Below are 18,073 nucleotides of genomic sequence, written 5' to 3' on the forward strand. Positions count from 1 at the left end.
CATCCTTCTAGGTGGGAAGAGTGATTTCTGAGCGCCAGGGAGTAAACCTGAGCTTATAATCAGTCCCTTGGGGGGGTAAGGAGCTGGCTTCAGGCTGGGATTTGGGTTTCAGAGCTCCCTCCTGCAACAGTTTTGGCTTGGAGTGGATTGTAATTGGACATAGGCAGCTCCCCTTAATGATGGTGGGAGTTATCTGTGTGCCTCCAAGGAGGAGATGGCAAAGAGATGTGTGCAGACCTGCTGAATGATTCTCTCCAGATGCTATTATTTTGCATTCTAGAGAGCCAGGGAAGAGACAGAGCAACTGGCTCACTTTGCAATTGAATTTCTAATCAGAGATCTGCAAACAAACCTGGGAAACGGGCTTAATAAACCAGAAAAAGCCTCTGTGTTACAGCTGACCTGTCTGAAAGGAGAGCTGGAAATAGTGCAGAGGCTGGATTCACCACATGGTTTGATGCCACATCCCCAAGGCTGGGCAAGGGTGACTTGTTTTAGGCTTTTCAGTCTTCTCTTTAAGACTTCTCTGTGGCTTCACATGCACAGAGTGTCCCAAGGGTGGTGAAACCAGCTCGTGTTGCCTGGTACATGTTGTGTATGGACACAGACCAGAGACAAACATCCCATCTTGTGGGCTGGCCTAGATCCTAAATGTGAAAAGAGCCTCATTCCTCTTCCTGCCTCCCCTGATAAAGGAACTTGGCACTTGGAGGGGGAGAAAGAAAACCCAGGTTTGGGCACATTGTACCTGTTCACACAGAACATTTTGGTTTGCCTGCACCCATCTCCATCTGTTGAAGGATCCTGTGACCCGTTCCCATCAGCTTGGACATCCCAGGCAGGCTCCAGTGTGGTCATTGGCACTGTCTAGGAGTGGTGGAAATTTCTCCTACTTGATTTCAAGAGAGAGTTTTCTTCAAGAAACATTTCAGGCTGGAAACTGTCAGCTTGAATCCAAGTCTCTGTGCGAGCCCCTGGGCTTGTCCCACGTTTCAGGCTGAGCACTGCTTGGGAGAAGACAGTTGTCATTTCTCTGCATGTCTCATGATCATGGCATCCTTGGGGCATAAAACATAGACAAAAGGGCAGCATGGTTATATATATATATATCTATCTATATACATATTTTTCTTTTTTTTTTCCTCTGAATGCTGACTTCTGTTGACTCACAACCTGATACAAACTCCTGTGCCAGGGGGTGTGTGGAGCAGATCTCTGCCTTATTCAGCTCTCTAGCCCATTTAGAGATATTTGGTTTCCTTTTCAGTTTGAATTTGGGTTGGCAGCTGGGAGTCAATCAGCATTTGGCTCTGGTTTGTAGCACCTTCTTGTGTATTGGCAGCACAGCTCCTGTGGAGTTGGGGGAAGAGTTTCATAGTCCAACCCTGGAGTTAAAACCTTTGGCATTGCCCATCCCCTCAGTTCCTGCTTCCTGGGGCTGGTGGTTTGTTACAGAAACAAATCTCCAGGCAGGCTCATGCTATTTCCCCCTTTCCACCCTGCAGTGTTGTGGAAGGCAGTGGCCAGGGAATGTGTCTTAAGGCGACAAGAACAGTGAGAAGTGGCAGCTTAAGCAGGACAAAAATGGTGTGTTCCAGCATGTGTGTGGAGCACGGGACTGTTGGGAACATCATGTAGTCAGGAAGGGTGTGGAAGTGGCTGGAAGAGCTGCTCCTCACTGGTGGCACTTGGCAGCATTTTGGGTAAAAATGGAGATGATTGTTCTTGTCAATCTTGTTTTGCAGCCATTTTGTTGCTCTTGGATCCATCTCTGTGCCCATTCATGGCATTTCTGCTGGAGTTGTTGTTTAAATATGTCCATTTTTATCTCCAAGAACCAATGTAGCTGAGGATTTATTAATTACTGGATCTTGCAACAGCCTGTTTGGAGGCTGAAGAGTTGATAAGCTCCAAAAGTCACCTCTGCTTTACGTCCAGAAATTGCTGCGTGCTCAGCAGGGACTGATGTTGGACTTTAAAATGAAAGAGCCATTTCCTTGGCCTGGACAAACCTGTCATGTGTCTCTCTAGCATTTTTATCTTGCATTGAATCCATTTTAGGAGCTGATTTCTACACCAAAAGTGAGAGATTAGACCAGCAGCAAGGAGCAGTGGATACAACCACCCCCAAAATGCCCCCAAAATTGAGAGTTTGTTCCCAAGCCACGTTCTTTTTGAGTGTATGTTCATACATTTGCTGACCAAAGGAGCCCTTGGTACAACCAGCCCCAGTGAAAATCATCCACCATAACAAGATTAAAATATTAGATATATCCATGTACACATCATAAACTTAATGTTTTATGCAAGAGACAGAGGGATGAAAAGAAGTTTCCCTGATCAAAACAAAACCCAGAAAGTGGAAGTGAATAATTGAATGATCTCTGATTGAAAATGTCTGCAAAATTCTTGTGTCACTGACAAAACTTGGGTTTTCTGGCAGAATTCTACCATGCCCCTTTCTGTGCAGCTTGAGACATTTCCAGGCTGTGCAAAACATTTCAGTATGGTCAGTCTCTTCTCCAGATCTCCACAGACTTCCAAAACCTCTCCAAGAAACATCAGCTTGGGCCTTCTAGGAAATCACAGTGATTGCTTTTGGCATGTGTGGTTGATTAACAGCAACCAAAGTCTGGCTCTGTACAGAAAGCCTTCTGGAGATCCCTGTTTTGGTGAGCTGTGTTGTGGAGTGGCAACTGAAGACCATCATGTAGAGGGATGTGGGTGCTGGAGATGGAGACACTGCAGAAATGCCTGGATCTGGGCTGAAGTGCCAGGTGGCCAGTGGTGCCCCATGGATGTACAGGGTCCTGATGTTGAAAACAGCAATTTTTGCTGGATTTTGGAATTGAATACTCTGGATAGTCATCTGGGAGTGACAGGGAGAATGAAATTAAAGGTGGGAGGAGGGAAGTGTAAGACTGTTTTCCTGTGGAGTGAAATGTGCTGGGAGATCCTTGCAGAGAGGAGAGAAGCATCTGCCAATGTTGTACTTGTGGTTTGAGAGAAAAATCCAGCTCTGGTCCATTTTTGCATCCTATCCACTTGCCTGGCACGTGGTGGGCTGAACAGACAGTGAGCAAGGTGGAGGCAGCTACACCTCTCTGATCTTCACACACGAGCCATGGTTGTGCACATGGAACCACCCAAAGCTTTTGCTCTCGGGCTCGTCTGAGGGTGGTGAGCGAGCGGCACAGCATGAGATGGTGAAACAGCACTGAAAAAAGCCAGCACATCACAGACTGGGGTGGTGGCACTGGATGGGTTAGGTGTTGGAGCATCCCTGTGAGGGAAAGGGGATGGTGGCACCCTTGGGGGTGGCTGATGGAGCCGGGAAGCTGCTTAGGTGAGCGTGTTGGAGTAGAAGCTGAAGCTTTCGGAGACTGTCTTGGAGTCACTGCGGGAGGAGCCATTGGAGGTCATGTCTACGGAGAGACGCTTGGCTTTGCTGCTCTCCTCCAGCTCCTCTTCAGCCATGCCCACTGCTGAGGACACAGTGGTCTCTATCCGGCTGACCTTGTACATGCTGCTCTGTGTCTGCAGGTATCTGGCTGACTTCATCTCCAGGCCCTCGTACTCACCCGCGCTGACAAACGGGCACCACCGAAATGCGTGTTTGAACCCCACGCGAAACCTGGGGGGACAGAAGAGGTGGGGAAAGGCAGGGGTGAGGGACGTGGAGATGGCAAAAGGACCTTGCTAGGAGAGGGAAGACAGAGCTAAGTGCTGCTAAACACCAAAAAAATTATTGCTTTTCACCAAGAGGAGGAAAAAACCTCTGATAATTCCCAATTAGGAGTCAGGATTGTTTTGATACCTGCCCTCAAGTCCCACAGGGGCTTTAGGAAAGACTATTAAGGTGAATATTTGTATCTGCCGGAAGCATCCCCTGGCAGAGGTTGAGGGACAACCATCCTGCAAAAAAACTCCCCATCCATACTCTCCTCTATCAGATCCCTCAGTGTCTCCCCCTCTACCCCTTCCTGTTGCACCAAGAAAGTGGCCAAAAGTCCCTCAAAACCCACCTGTCGTTGAGGCAGCAGTAGATGATGGGGTTGTACATGGTGGAGCTCATGGCCAGCCACATGATAGCCAGGTAGACCTGCTGGATGAACTTCTGCAGGTACCACTCGGGGCTGAAATACTGCAGGGTGAAGTAGATGTGGTAGGGCAGCCAGCACAGTGCAAACGTGCAGACCACGATGATCATCATCTTCACTACCTGTGAGGAGAAGAGAGGGAAAGGAAGACATCTCCAGTCACCCTCCAGAAGGGGCCACTTCTTTTTACCTTGGAGACTTTTCCATCCAGAAACACATGGTTGACACCTTGGTTAAATCATGCACCTTCATGGAGGACATGCATCTGGAGGACACTCTCTGCTCCATTAGCAACAACCGTGCAACAAGAACTGACCTGTTTCCACCTCTAATGAAGTATTTTGGCCATGGTTAGTTGGAACTGGTCATGGATAGCTCCTGCTTGGAGCTCCTTACCTTCCTCTTAGCTGAGACCTGCTCGTGGTAGCGGTCGGAGGAGTCACCGGGTATCTCACTGGCCCAGAGGGTGATGCCAACCACAGTGTAGGCACATCCTATCACCAGAAGTGGCAAGAAGTAGATCAGGATGGTCATGCAGAAGTGATACCTAGAAAAAATGATGGTCATCGAGTGTCTCCTCTACCTGTTAAGTCTTTGTCTTGCAAGCCCAACTTGAAGGCAAAATACAATTCCTGCAGAGCTTGGGACAGGAAGGACTCCTTAATTTCACCCCGATCTTTTTGAGCCTCTGCTGCCAGCCTTTGGCATCCTGGCACCCTCCTGGGATGGGGTGCAGAGGCCTATGAAGAACTTGTGTTACCTTTCTAAAGCAAGGATGTCTTCACTGAAGTGGCTCTACTCTCACTTTTACTCTATTTACACCCCAGTCATCCTAGAGATGAATTCTTGCTCTTATCACACCTCTTCTCTGGCAGTCCTGCAGAACAAATGTGGGGGGTTTTGACATGTAGAGGATGAGAATATTAAGGTGAAGGAATTAAGGCTTTTCCTGCAGGGCAAACAGTGGGTCTTGGATGCAGCTTGCCTAAATCCTGCTCCCCTGGGGGTTTAGCTGGACTCAAGTGGCAAAAGGCACAACCCCAGTCCCCAAAACACAGCCTGAACCTTTGCCATGGTGGGAATCAAGTGGCTGGGTCAGTTCTGAACTGAATTCAGTTCTCCAGGCTCGTGGAAAGGGCAGGATTTTTGTGGCTGTTTCTAACAGGTATAAATAAGCCCAAAATCAAAGGAGAGGGTCTGGATTCAACTGTGAGTGCAGGCTTGGGACTATCTTGCTGTGAAGTTGGTAAGAGCCATGGCAGCTTGCATGACAAAAGTGGGCTCAGTGAAGGGTTTGTGTTAGATAGCAGCTGGTTTAAAGGGAAAAAAATAATGTTGTTTGTAGCAAACAGGACAGGGATAGATGATTTGACCTTGCAGGTTCCTTCTGACCTTTGTAGCTTGCAAGAACCTCTCTCCTCTGCAGAGAGGTGGGCAATTGTGGTACAGAAACACAACTGGTTTGCACCATACAGGCTTGGAAAGCATCGGGTGTGCTGGAGGTAATGGTCTTGGAACAGCTTTAGGGTCTTTGCATGCATTTAGTGTGAGGGTGGTGAGACCCTGGCCCAGGTTGCCCAGGGAAGCTGTGGCTGCCCCATCCCTGGCAGTGTTGAAGGGCAGGTTGGATGGGGCTTGGAGCAGCCTGGGCTGGTGGGAGGTGTCCCTGCCCATGCAGGGGGTTGGATCTAGATGGTCTCTCCAACCCAAACCAGTCTGGGATTCTGTGATATGATTTTTGGGCTGCTCAAGTGCGAGGAGCTGCATCTTTTCAAGGCCATTCCTGCCCTGTGGTCACGCTCTGCTCCTGCACCCACTCATCCTTCTGGGAGCTTAGATTGAATAATATCTCCAAAGTGTAATGAATGGGGCAGATTCATGCCTGGTGTCAATCCCACAGGGAGCAGGGTTGGCCCAGGACCCACCCCTGTTTTGTACCTGCAATCTCATTTGGCCTCTTCTTTGCCCAGCACTAATCACATTTCAGCTGGTTTTCCTAGGGCTGTTTTTTGTTTTGCTAATTGAAGAGGCGTCTCTGTGGCTCCACCATGAGGGTCTTGCTGTGGTTCCCGTCAATGCAGGGTCTCAAACCAGCTGCCAACAGCTGGGAGGGATGTAGAAATGCCCCAGAGGAGCTGTCAGATAATGTAAGCAGGACAGACCCTTATTTTCAGAGCTGCCAGGGTCTGGGAGGGACAGAGATTTCCAAAGATTCTGTTATTTTTTGGACCCTGGGTGCTGAAAACTGGTGTCCATGTGAGAGCTTCCCTATGTGGGACTCTTCTCAGTGGTTTCCAGCGACAGGACCAGGGGCAATGGGCACAAACTGGTACAAACAGGAGATTAAAGCTGAATATGAGAAAATATTTATTCACTATGAGGGTGGCAGAGCCCTGGGACAGCTGCCCAGGAAGGCTGTGGAGTCTTCATCCCTGGAGACATTCCAAACCCACCTGTACATGATGTGGGATCTGCTCTTAGGGGATCCTGCTCTAGAAGGGGGTTGGACTAGATGATCTACAGAGGTCCGTTCCAACCCTGGCTATTCTGTGATTCATTGATCTACAAGGATTGCAGGATCAGAGCACACAGAGAGGCCTGGAATTGCTCACGTAAAGGTCTTGGGTGTGGGATAAGGGTCTTGTCAAGGATGGAGGAGCCCATAGGAGTTATGGGACAGGGATGTTGGGAGCTGCCATCTCCTTTTGCATTGCAAAGCCCAGATAGTCGCTGCAGGCTGTTGTCTCCCAGAGAAGCTGGAGACTGGAGTGGCTTTTTCCCCTTAACAAACTGAAATGGCAGCTAAGAAAACTGGAATAGATCAGGTGTCTGTTTTGAAACCAAAACTGGGAATCAGGGGTTAGCAGCACTGAGGAGCTGCTGGATGGAATCAAGCTTGGATCACCAGCTCCTGTAGCAGACACAGCATCTCACCTGCACCTCTATTTACTTCCCCCCATAGGAGTGGCCTGAGAACAGGACATTTTTCCAGTGGAAAAACCCTCCTGTGCACATCCCTGTCTCTGATACTCTCCACATGCTGGGGTCATGCTCCTTGGGCTCCATTTGCAAAGAGAAAAGACCTGGTGGTGTTGGGAGAAGTCCCCAGTTTTCACTGTGAACTAAAGGATAATATTCTTCTTCATTGTGGCATTGGAAAAGGATGCCTTCCTGAAATAACTGCCCCCAGGCCACACCAGGGGGGGTGACAGTGGCCCAGCCACCTGTCCCTGCAAAGTTATTTTGGGACAGTAAAATAACATCCCGGGCTCTGCCCTGTGCAAGTGGCTTTGTGCAGTTTGGAGTCGTGCTGCTGAGCTGCAACTTCAGATTCCGTCCTCACTAAACCTTTGGGATTTGGCTATTGAAAAAGCTCCTGTTTAGCAGCTGCTTTCCTGGCTGCAGAGCCCCCTGGCTGGCCCCCTGGATGTGCTCAGGCTCTGAAGCAGCACCCGGCTTCCAGCAGCAAATCATTCCTAGGTTAATGGTAAATCGTTCCTAGGTTAATGGTGGCATTTTCCTCTTGAATTAGCTGCTTGAAAAAGCGACAGCCCTGGCGTCCAGCTGCATGACAAATGAGCTGTCAAAGCCAGTCCCTGAGCTCGTGCTGGGTGCTGCTTGGGTCCCAAGGGGGGCTCAGCCCCATCCCAGCCACGTGGGCTGGCTAAGCCAGCAGCATTCCTCTGCTCTAGCTCTATTTATCACTGTGGCCTGGAGTAATGAAGGTTGGAAAACACCTCTGGAGATCAGCTGGGCCAGCCCCAGCTCAGTTCTTGCCATCCCTGCTTTGCAGTGCAAATAAACACCGTGATAATAAATGACACCACCCAGCTCTGCGACCCGCCGCTCGCTGCTGACTGGCAAACTCATCTCATTTGTCTTGCACAGAGCCCCTTGCCAGGCTCAGGTTGGCTTTCAACACCTCTGTGTGTGTGTGTGTGTGTCTGCTTTGGCTCCAGCACAATTTCGCAGCCCTAATTCATTGCTCCACGGGGCTGGAGATCACAAATGCCTACTTTTTTCCCCCCCTCTGCCTCTTTCTCCTCTCACACATGACATTTAACTCACTGCACGACTCACGGACTTCAAAGAGCAAAGCCCAGAGGGCTGCTGGGCTGGCAGGGCTGCCCAGACCCTTTGGAAATGCCAAATGTAATTAGCTGGTACCTTAACAGGAAGGAAAGAGACCCCTGCTGAGCCCTCCTAGCCCAGCATTTGCCTCCCAGCCTGAGCTGATGCCACAGAGCCTCTTTTTGTTGCTTGTTTTTAAAATTGTGGAGTGAATTTTGGGCCATTTAGACTTGGTAAATCCTAAACCATTTTGTTTTTTCCCTGTTATGGGGATAGGCTGGGACAGGGATATGCTGGAGAGCCCAGTGAGGGCTACAAGGATGATGAAGGGACTGGAATATCTGTCACGTGAGGAAAGGCTGAGAGACCTGGGGCTGTTTAGTCTTGAGAAGACTGAGAGAGGATCTTATTAATGTCTACAAATATCAGAAGGGGGGTGCCAAGAAGGGGCCAGGCTCTTCTCAGTGGTGCCTGGGATAGGACAAGGGGCAATGGACATAAATTGGAACATAGGAAGTTCCACCTCAACGTGAGAAAGAACTTCTTCCTTTGAGGGTGAGGGAGCCCTGGGCCAGGCTGCCCAGAGAGGTTGTGGAGTCTCCTTCTCTGGAGATTTTCAAGACCCATTTGGACACATTCCTGTGTGACTTGCCTCAGGTGATCCTGTTGCAGCAGGGGGGTTGGACTTGATCTTCAGAGGTCCCTTCCAACCCCTGTGATTCTGTTGCTTGGCCAAGATACCCCCAGTAAAACTATTTACCTCTCACAGGAATAACTCTTGCCCCAGGAAGCCTTTAGAGATGTGGATTGCAGGAACAGTGCTATAGAAACCAGAGTGATTCCTGTGTATGCATAAGCCCTGGAGGCAATGCAGACCCCTCCCCCCAGCCAAAATATGGTGTCTCAGCCATTTTATGTGACTTTGCCCTGAGGATGAGCATCCAAGAAGGGCAATATTTGGAACACAAGCAGCACTAAACTCATCTTAATTCACTGCAATTTGCCCCAAGATGATACGGATAGAGATTTTGCTACTGTTAACTGCATTTCACCAGCCCTTGCTAGGGAAGGGGGAGGATTTCTCCACCCCAGGGAACTCTGAGCCATTCCCATCCTTCTTAATTTCCTATGTTTTTATACTCTTTGGGATCTATTTCAGGTTTTTTTGGCTGTGCAGTGACTTGTCCCCAGTGCTGGAAAGTTCAACTCACGTTTTTCCGTAGACATTGGTGCTGTGCTCTGGCCACTCCACCAGACACACCAGCCGGCCAGGCAGCTCCTCCATCACTGAGTAGTATCCCTGGGGGAATGCCAGCAGGAAAGCCAGGAGCCAGATGACACCAATGACCACCTTGGTGGCAGTGGCTGAGAGGCGGGGTTGCAGCGGGTGGATGATAGCCATGTACCTGCCAGGTGGAAAAAGGAGAAATGAAGGCTGGGAAGTCCCAGATGTTGCATTTTTGGGGCTGTTTTAGGTCTCACTTACATGGGGTGTCGTACTTTTGACACCCCTTTAATACATCCTGGCAGCCCCTCACTCCACAGAATGCAAACAGCATCAGGGATCATCCATCAGAAACATCTCTGGGAGTCTTGGAACAGGAGCTCCAGAGCCTCTTTGGACATGGGGTGATGGTGGATGAGAAGCTCAACATGAGGTGGCACCGTGCGCTGGAGCTCAGAAACCCAGAGGTTTAGATTAAATATTAGAAAAAGTTTCTTCACTGAAATGGTAGTTAGACACTGGCACAGGTTGCCAGGGAGGTGGTTGAGTCTCTGTCCCTGGAGGTGTTTAAGAGGCTTGCAGATGTGGTGCTGAGGGACATGGTTTAAGCACTGGACTTGGGTTAATGGTTGGTAGAGTTGGGTTATGGTTGGACTCGATGATCTTGGAGGTCTTTTCCAACCAGAACCATTCTGTGGAGGGAGGTGAGGAAGAGCATCCTGCATCCTGCCCTTGCAGGTTACAGCAGTGTGTGACAAACCACCTCGGGGTCTTCAAGTCCACATTTTTTAAAAGGAATTGGCTCTTGGCCGAGGATTTAAGGCCAGATTTCCTGCGTTACGGAAAGGTTTTATTCCCCGTGCACGGAGGTGGCACCGGGACTGGCCATTTTCCTGCCGAAGCTGGTGGGTTGGGAAAACTTAATGACCCCTGTTCCTCAAAACAAAACGACCTGCACTTGTTTTCCTTTGGGATGTGGCAGCACCACCTCCAAGTGCAAGTTTTGCATGCTCAGGATCACCCAGCTCCTTGCAGGAGAGACCTGATGCCCCCTGTTGCGAACTGATGGAATACCCTCCATTTCCCTTCCACCTTTCCTACCACAGTGAACATTTGACGTCCCCCGTTTTTAATGGGCCTGGCACTGAGGCACCCAGCTGCACGCCAGACGCCACCCGATGACGTGGGTAATGTCATTTACTGCTCTTTAAATATTTTATTGTGTTTTGGGGGAGAGCGTTACCATGATGACACAACAGCATTTGTACCAGGGCAGCTCCGAGCGTATCGGTTATTAAATAGATGCTGCATTCCAGGCAGTGTAGCCCTCTATTAATTGCATCTGGAAATCTGGATTCTGCCTGGATAACTAACATTAAACAATTGTAATGGAGATGAGATTGATACAATAAGAAAAAATTTATGAAGCGTCCTTCATCCCAGAGTTTCTTTATCTGCTTCGTTAAGTAAGAAGGATGCGACAGATGAGAGATGAGTAACCAAGAGGACGTGGGGTTTGTGCTGTGTCTTTTATTGCACAACAGTTCCCCATCCTGATCAAAGAGGGGTTCAGTACTGAGTCAGTCCCGGGGGAATTTGTAACCAAGTCAGAGCAGATGACCTGCACTGAGGTGAGTCAAATACCTCCAGCACAGCTCCTGGTCCTTCCTACCCAAGAAACAAAAAGCTCCGTAGAGAAAAACCTGCCTTTTCGTTTTCTATGAGGGTTGTGTTGCAAACGTCGATCAAAAAATACTGACCCTCACAGAATTGGGGGGGGGGGGGGGGTTGGAAGGGACCTCTGGAAATTATCCAGTCCAACCCCCTGTCAGAGCAGGGGCATAAACCAGCCTTGATGAAAGACCCCTTAGCAAGGCCATCAGGCTTTCCAACTCCCAGCTGGGAAATGATTCAAGTAGCTCCCTGCTGAGTATCCAGCAGCTTTACAGGGTGTTCATAGAATCGTGGGATGGTTTGAGTTGAAAGAGACCTTCAAGATCACCTAGATCCAACCCCCTGCACGGGCAGGGACACCTCCCACCAGCCCAGGCTGCTCCAAGCCCCATCCAACCTGCCCTTCAACACTGCCAGGGATGGGGCAGCCACAGCTTCCCTGGGCAACCTGGGCCAGGCTCTCACCACCCTCACAGCCAAGAATTCCCTCCTCATCTCCAACCTCCATCTCCCTCTCCCAGTTTTCATCCATCCCCCTCATCCCATCCCTCCCTGCCCTTGTCCCAAGTCCCTCCCCAGCTTTCCTGGAGCCTCTTCAGGCACTGGAAGGTGCTCTAAGGTCTCCCTGGAGCCTTCTCTTCTCCAGGCTGAACACCCCAACTCTCCCAGCCTGTTTTGCTGTGTTCAGTGACGTTGGATTTCTTGGGAGAGCAAAAAGCTGCTCTGGTGACGGCGCAGGCGGCGCCGCAGGGCTGCTCGCCTAAACCCCAAGCTCCTTTCACTTCTCCCTTCCTCTCCCCCCTTCCAAATTACATCCCAACAGGGCAAGATTACACAGCACCGGGTGCAGATCAGCATCCTGCACTGGAAACCCCAGGAGTCCATTAAGTCAAGATTTTAAGAAAAGCCCCAATAAGCTGGTGCTATATTAGGGTGTAAATGACTAATTAATCTGTCTGCGCGTTGATGTAATTTGTTCTTTCTGGAGGGTTTCTTTCTGCAGTCGTCATCTCCTGGGAAAGGCAGGGGGTCACTGTGCTGGTGAATATGTTCCTAATATGCAGCTGGATTGTCCAACCTGGGAGCTCAAGCTTGCAAGCAGTAAATAATTTTCTGAGCCAGTTTTTCTGCTGCAAATAATATGGGGTTAGGGAGATACTAACTGGTCTCGGTTGCAAATGAGCAATTTTAGGAGCTGTGGTGGTGAAAGAAGGTTTGTGGATTTGATGTTTCTCCTGCAGCTTCTGCTGGTAAATTGATGGATCATAAGACACCTAATATAATTTGAGAATCCATTTGGAAATTAAAACAACAAAAAAAGGGAATATAAAGAAGATGCCAGTTGGATTGCCCAGCCCAGCATGGTGATCTGGCAGTTCTGGTGCTGATGGAGGGCTGAGGGGGCTCTTTTAATGAGCAAAAGCAGCAAGTCTAGGAGTTGCAGGAGGTTAGTCCCATGTAAGTGTTTTGGAGTGGAGGATGCTTTGCAGAAAAATGGAAATTGTTTTATATAAAATAGCCTGAGTGCTGCACAATCTGTCTTCACCCTGAGCTGAGGGCAGGGCTCTCACCCTCCTCAGGGTTTGTTCAGTCTGCAGTGTTTCCAGCTTAGCTCACTTCCAGGTTTGAGATCAGACATGATTCTCTTTCTGATTCTGCAAATAATTGGGGATCTTCACCTTCCTGGTTGTCCCTCATCATGGGAACTCATTCATTCCAAAGTTTGCTAACAGTCGTGCTTCTCAGAAGGGAATCCAGGGCTCAAGGAGAGTGTCAATGGTTTATCTAACAAAGCTCCATCCTACATGCCAGAGATATTGCAACTTAGGGATGTCCAGAGTGATTATTTTTTTTCCCCTCTAAGTGTGGCTGCAAATTAGCTTGGACTCACCATGGGCACTTCTGGGCTTTCACTTTTCCTGGGAGGCTGGAAAAAACCAAGATTTTCTGTCTCTCTTTTTCAAGTGAATTAATTCACTGGGAGAGTTTGAGGCTGGAAGGGGCTGTGTGATCTGCACTGAAACACCCGAAAACGAAGGACATGGCAAACTGTAGAGTGCCAAAGAGAGCTGCTTGCCCCCCACTGCTGCAGGATGCTGAAAAGCAGCATCATGGCTTTTCCTGAGCAGACTTTAATATCTGCCAGCCTTGACTCCTGAATTTCCTGCTATTGTTGCAGGGTTCAGAACAACCCTCACGACAGAATTACCTTCTTTTTTCAGAGCTATTGTGCCCAGGCTGAAATAGGTCCTGGTGAAAGAGCGGATGGTCTAGCTTGGAGCAAAAGCTTTATTACTTTTCTTGCACAAACCCATGGCAGGTTTTGCTAAAAAAACAAACAAAAAAAACCATTGGGGGAATCAAACCACTTCTCTGTTTGTTCTCTCAAGAACAAGCTGAGTCTTTCCAAGGCGGTTTCATCTCCTCCGGCGAGGACGTTCTGGAAATTGCTGGCAGAAAGCACAAGAGGAGATGATTTAGGGGAGCAATCTGTGGGCTGACGTTCCTCTGAGCCTTCAGACTCCATGTCTGACTGCTCTGATGGATGGCTTAATACAGTTTGGGAACAGGAGGCACATTCAATTCTGTTTTCCTGGGTTTTGATGGAAATCAGAACTGCAGTCATGGTTGATTTCGGAGCCATCGTGGCTGTGAATGCACCTATTTTGCTGAGTCCACCTTACTCTACTGCTCCAAATTCAGGTACTTGCTTTCCTTGTTCCCACGCAGCTTTTTCCTTTTGGGTTCCCTGCAACAACTTCCTGCATTTCATTCATTCAAGTTGCTATTGTCAGGTCTTAGACACAGGAAAACAGGCAGTTTTCCAGCCCTTGGAAGTATTGTTGCGTGCTGCTTGCCCGGAGAAGCAGAGAATGGGCTTTGCTGCCTTCACCTTCCCATTTTTCCACCTCCTTGGAAATTTGGGGCCAAGGAATGCAGCAGGTAGCTCTATGCAGGAGGTGTTTCCACACTGAGGCTGCAGTTTCTTCTGGGTCTTTCTTGGTGAGCCAGCCAAGCCTGCACACACGGGTTTTGCAGCCCAGCCATGGGAAAGTCAACCCTCTCTTAAGGATTTGTAGAATCAAGAAGAAAGCTGAAAATGCCAATTTGTCCCCCAAAAAATCAGCCCTGGGCTCCCAAACCTGCCTTTGCTTCTCATTTTGCACATGCTTTTCCAGCTTCCCCTGGCAGATTGGCTTTTCTGGTTATTCCAGGGTGTGGAGTGAAGGCTAAAACCCAAGCTATTTAAAATCAAATAATAAATCTCTTTAATTCATCCTACCATGAGAGGGTCTTTCCCAGCTGATCCCAAACATCCTCAGATGCTCCTGAAGCAGAGCCAGCAACACCAGTGGGTAGGAATAGAGCCACACTGGCAGAATTCATCTTTTTATTTATTATTGCCTTAAATCTCCCCACATCTCCAGTAGGAGAGCTTGGGTCTGCCTGACTTATTTTGGGGAGAGGGTCTTGTAGCCATTCCAGAGCAAAACAAAACCCGAGCCTGTTTTAAAATGATGAGAGAGCATCATCCAGCTCTGTTTCCCAAGCTGTCAGTGAGTGAGTTGTGGCAGCACTCGGATTTCTCACAGGGAAAGATCCGTGCCAGGTTGTGCAGCACTTTTAGGCAGCAGCTCCAAACGTGCTGCCATACGGCAACGCCAGCCTCCTCCCCCACCACTTATCTCTGGCCAAAAATCTCTTTTACTCCCTGGAAAGAAGGACCCAAAATGAGGAATTGTGGAGCTGAGATGTCTTCACAGAATCATGGAATGGTTTGGGTGGGAAGGGACCTGAAAGATCATTAGATCCAACCCCCTGCACGGGCAGGGACACCTCCCACCAGCCCAGGTTGCTCCAAGCCCCATCCAACCTGCCCTTCAACACTGCCAGGGATGGGGCAGCCACAGCTTCCCTGGGCAACCTGGGCCAGGCTCTCACCACCCTCACAGCCAAGAATTCCCTCCTCATCTCCAACCTCCATCTCCCTCTCCCAGTTTTCATCCATCCCCCTCATCCCATCCCTCCCTGCCCTTGTCCCAAGTCCCTCCCCAGCTTTCCTGGAGCCCCTTCAGGCACTGGAAGCTGCTCTAAGGTCTCCCTGGAGCCTTCTCTTCTCCAGGCTGAACACCCCAACTCTCCCAGCCTGTCTCCAGCGCAGAGCTGCTCCTGCCCATGGATCATCTCTGTGGCTCCTCTGGACTCTCTCCAGGAGGGTGTTTGGGAAATACGTTGTGTTGGAAAAATCTGTTGTGCTTGCGGTGCTGCTACTCATGAGGGAACTGTGAAGCTGTTGGATTTCTCTCTAGTGCTGGTGTGAAAATGCCACCAAAGGTTTCTTGGAAAGGGAGAGGGGAGCTGGAGGTGCTTGGTGTGTGGCTGTTTTGTGTCCCTCCATCCCTGGCTCATCCCTGGGGGTTGGGAAGGCAGTGTCCCCTGTGCCATCATGTCCTGCCAAGCGCCGGCTGAACTTCTGATGGTGGCAAAACACCAGCAGGATCTCGCTCTGCCGGCAGCAGAAACCAGGCAGTGAAAAACACCCAGACCAACCAAGCTGTGCTGGTTGCAGCTGAAGGGGAGAAATCCCTGGCGCTGGTCTCTCCCCCTTGACCCCACTGATGAACTCAAGGTGGGTTTGCTGGGGGACAACACACACCCAGATGATGGTGCCTTTCCCGAGCTTCTCTCCGATGCTCCTTAAGACAGTTCCCAACCCAGGCTGAGCCACACAACACAGCCCTACAGCACCAGGGAGGCACATCCAACACAGGCGTGTATTTTATGTCATGAGTGATACCATTTTGTGCTAAATATCGAATTTGCTTTGAAATGAGGAGGTTGGGGAAGGAATGGATGGTTCTGCAGACGAGCTGGGAAGGGAGAGGACAGTGATGCTACAAACACACACCCCAGACACGCAACCAACGGGCTTATAAAGCCTTTTCTTGAGCTTCTTTCACAGAGCTGACAATGGATTCCCAAAGCCACCTGCAACCAGGGCATGGAGAGGGATTCTTTCTAGCTCCCTTTTACCCATACGAGCTTGATTTTAATTGCAATGCCCTCCCAGGACTGGAGATCAGAGAGAGCTGAGCACAGCACCCAGTGCTGGGGAGGGTTTGGGGTTTGCTCACCTGTCCAGGGCGATGGCCGTCATGGAGTAGATGCTGGCGAAGACGGCGGCGATGGGGAAGAAGTTGTGGAACTTGCAGTAGAGCAGCCCATAGTACCACTCGTTGTGGATGGCATAGGTGAAGTTCACCACCGTGTTGAAGGCGGACATGGAGGCTTCGGCGAAAGCCAAGTTCACCAAGAAGTAGTTGGTGACGGTGCGCATCCTCTTGTGAGCCAGGATGATCCACATCACCACCACGTTCCCCACCACTGACACCACCACGATGAGGGCGTAGGCAACGGCCCACAGGGCCACCTGCCAGGGGGGCTGCACAAACTGGTTGGCAAAGGACTCGTTCAGGGAGGCGTTGAGGAGCCACTGGTGCTCCAGCTCCGCTTCCAGAGGCAGAGCATTATCCATCGTGCTGCTGGACCAGGAACACAGGTGGTTTGGGGTGCAGGTCCCTCCTGGATTAGGGTGCAGCAGGACCAGGAACACGGATGGTTTGGGGTGCAGGTCCCTCCTGGATTAGGGTGCAGCAGGACCAGGAACACGGATGGTTTGAGGTGCAGGTCCCTCCTGGATTAGGGTGCAGCAGGACCAGGAATACGGATGCTTTGGGGTGCAGGTCCCTCCTGGATTAGGGTGCAGTAGGAACAGGGTGCACAGTTGTTTTGGGGTGCAGCAGGATCAGGGTACAAGTTTGAGGTGCAGCTCCCTCCTTGTTTAGGGTGCAGCCATTTTGGGGTGCATGGCCAGTCTGGGGTGCAGGTCCCTCCTGTCCCTGGGTGCAGCTAGAGAAGGGTGTTCAGCCATGTCAAGGCACACGGCTGATTCAGGACGTGAGTCTCTCCCAGTTTGGACACAGCTGGACTGGGATGCATAGCTGGTTCAGGGTGCCAGTCCCTCCCAGTTCAGGCACAGCTGGACTGGGGTGTTTTGGGGCTGGTTTGGGGTGTGGGTCCCTCCAGGCTTGGGTGCAGCTGCACCAGGGTGCAGATTTCTCGCAATTCAGGGCACAGATGGTTCAGGGTGTGGGTGCCTCCTAATCCAGGACCAGAGCAGAATGAGGGTCCCTCCTCATTTAGGACCAGAGAGGGATTCGAATCCTTCCCAGTTCCCTCCTGCTTCGGGTGCCGCCAGTTGGGATGCAGGTGCCTCCCAGTTCAGGACTGGAGCTGGATGCGGGTCCTTCCCGGCTCAGTGTGCAAGACGGTTCAGGATCACCGTGGGATTCGGGCTCCAGCCGGTTCAGGATGCAGGTCCCTCCCCGTTCCGGAGTGGAGCAGGATGCTGGATGCGGGTCCCTCCGGGTTCGGTACCGGAGGAGGATGCGGGATGCAGGTGCCTCCTGGCCCAGGACCGGAGCAGGATCCGGGTCCCTCCCGCCTCGGTGTGCGAGTCTCTCCCGGTTCGGGAGGCAGCCGGTCGGGATGCGGGTCTCTCCCGGTTCGGACCGGAGCAGATGCGGATCCTCCCCGGTTCGGGATGCAACCGGCCGGGTTGCGGGCCGGGTTGCGGGTCGGGTCCCGTGCCAGCCCCTCCCCGGCTCGGTAGCGCAGGACCCGGGAGCAGCCGGGGCCGCGGTGCCGGCTGCGGCGGGCGAGGCACAACCGCGGCTTTTATCAGCAGCGCGGGCGGTGCCAGGAGCGCTGGGCAGAGCCGGCCCGGAGAGCCCTCCCCCGACCCCCTGCCCGCCCCGGGGGGGCTCCGCTGGGGCCCGGAGCTGCCCGCCCTCCCCGTACCCCTCTCTGCAACGCAGAGCTGCCCCCCCCCCCAGCGGGCAGGGGCCCCCAGCTTTCCCTGTCTCCCCATTTTCACCCTTCCTCATCCTCTCTCCAACCTCTTTGCCATCCAAATCTTCCCTCTTTTTTTCTGGGGAGGGGG

At 51.0% G+C, this 18,073-nt stretch overlaps 1 protein-coding gene across 1 annotated transcript; it reads right to left on the minus strand.

The window, feature by feature from the left end:
• Positions 1-2,522: 2,522 nt before the first annotated feature.
• TACR1 (tachykinin receptor 1) lies at positions 2,523-16,663 on the minus strand. The gene is made up of 5 exons (XM_051640744.1): positions 16,206-16,663; positions 9,383-9,577; positions 4,497-4,647; positions 4,026-4,222; positions 2,523-3,634 (listed from the first exon to the last, which is right to left on the minus strand). Exons 1-5 carry the CDS (start codon positions 16,604-16,606, stop codon positions 3,343-3,345), a joined length of 1,236 nt encoding a protein of 411 aa, XP_051496704.1. The 5' UTR covers positions 16,607-16,663; the 3' UTR covers positions 2,523-3,342.
• Between the last annotated feature and the right edge of the window lie 1,410 nt (positions 16,664-18,073).

This window comes from Apus apus, chromosome 26 (genome assembly GCF_020740795.1).
Source record: "Apus apus isolate bApuApu2 chromosome 26, bApuApu2.pri.cur, whole genome shotgun sequence".
NCBI lineage: Eukaryota > Metazoa > Chordata > Aves > Apodiformes > Apodidae > Apus > Apus apus.

Bases quoted from the DNA above. Each gene is read 5' to 3' on its own strand.
- TACR1 (XM_051640744.1), bottom strand. From the start codon at position 16,606: ATGGATAATGCTCTGCCTCTGGAAGCGGAGCTGGAGCACCAGTGGCTC. The intron at 9,578-16,205 runs GTGAGCAAACCC...TCCACCTGGCAG, and splicing joins ACGGCCATCGCCCTGGACAG to GTACATGGCTATCATCCACC. The intron at 4,223-4,496 runs GTAAGGAGCTCC...TTCTCCTCACAG, and splicing joins AGGTCTCAGCTAAGAGGAAG to GTAGTGAAGATGATGATCAT.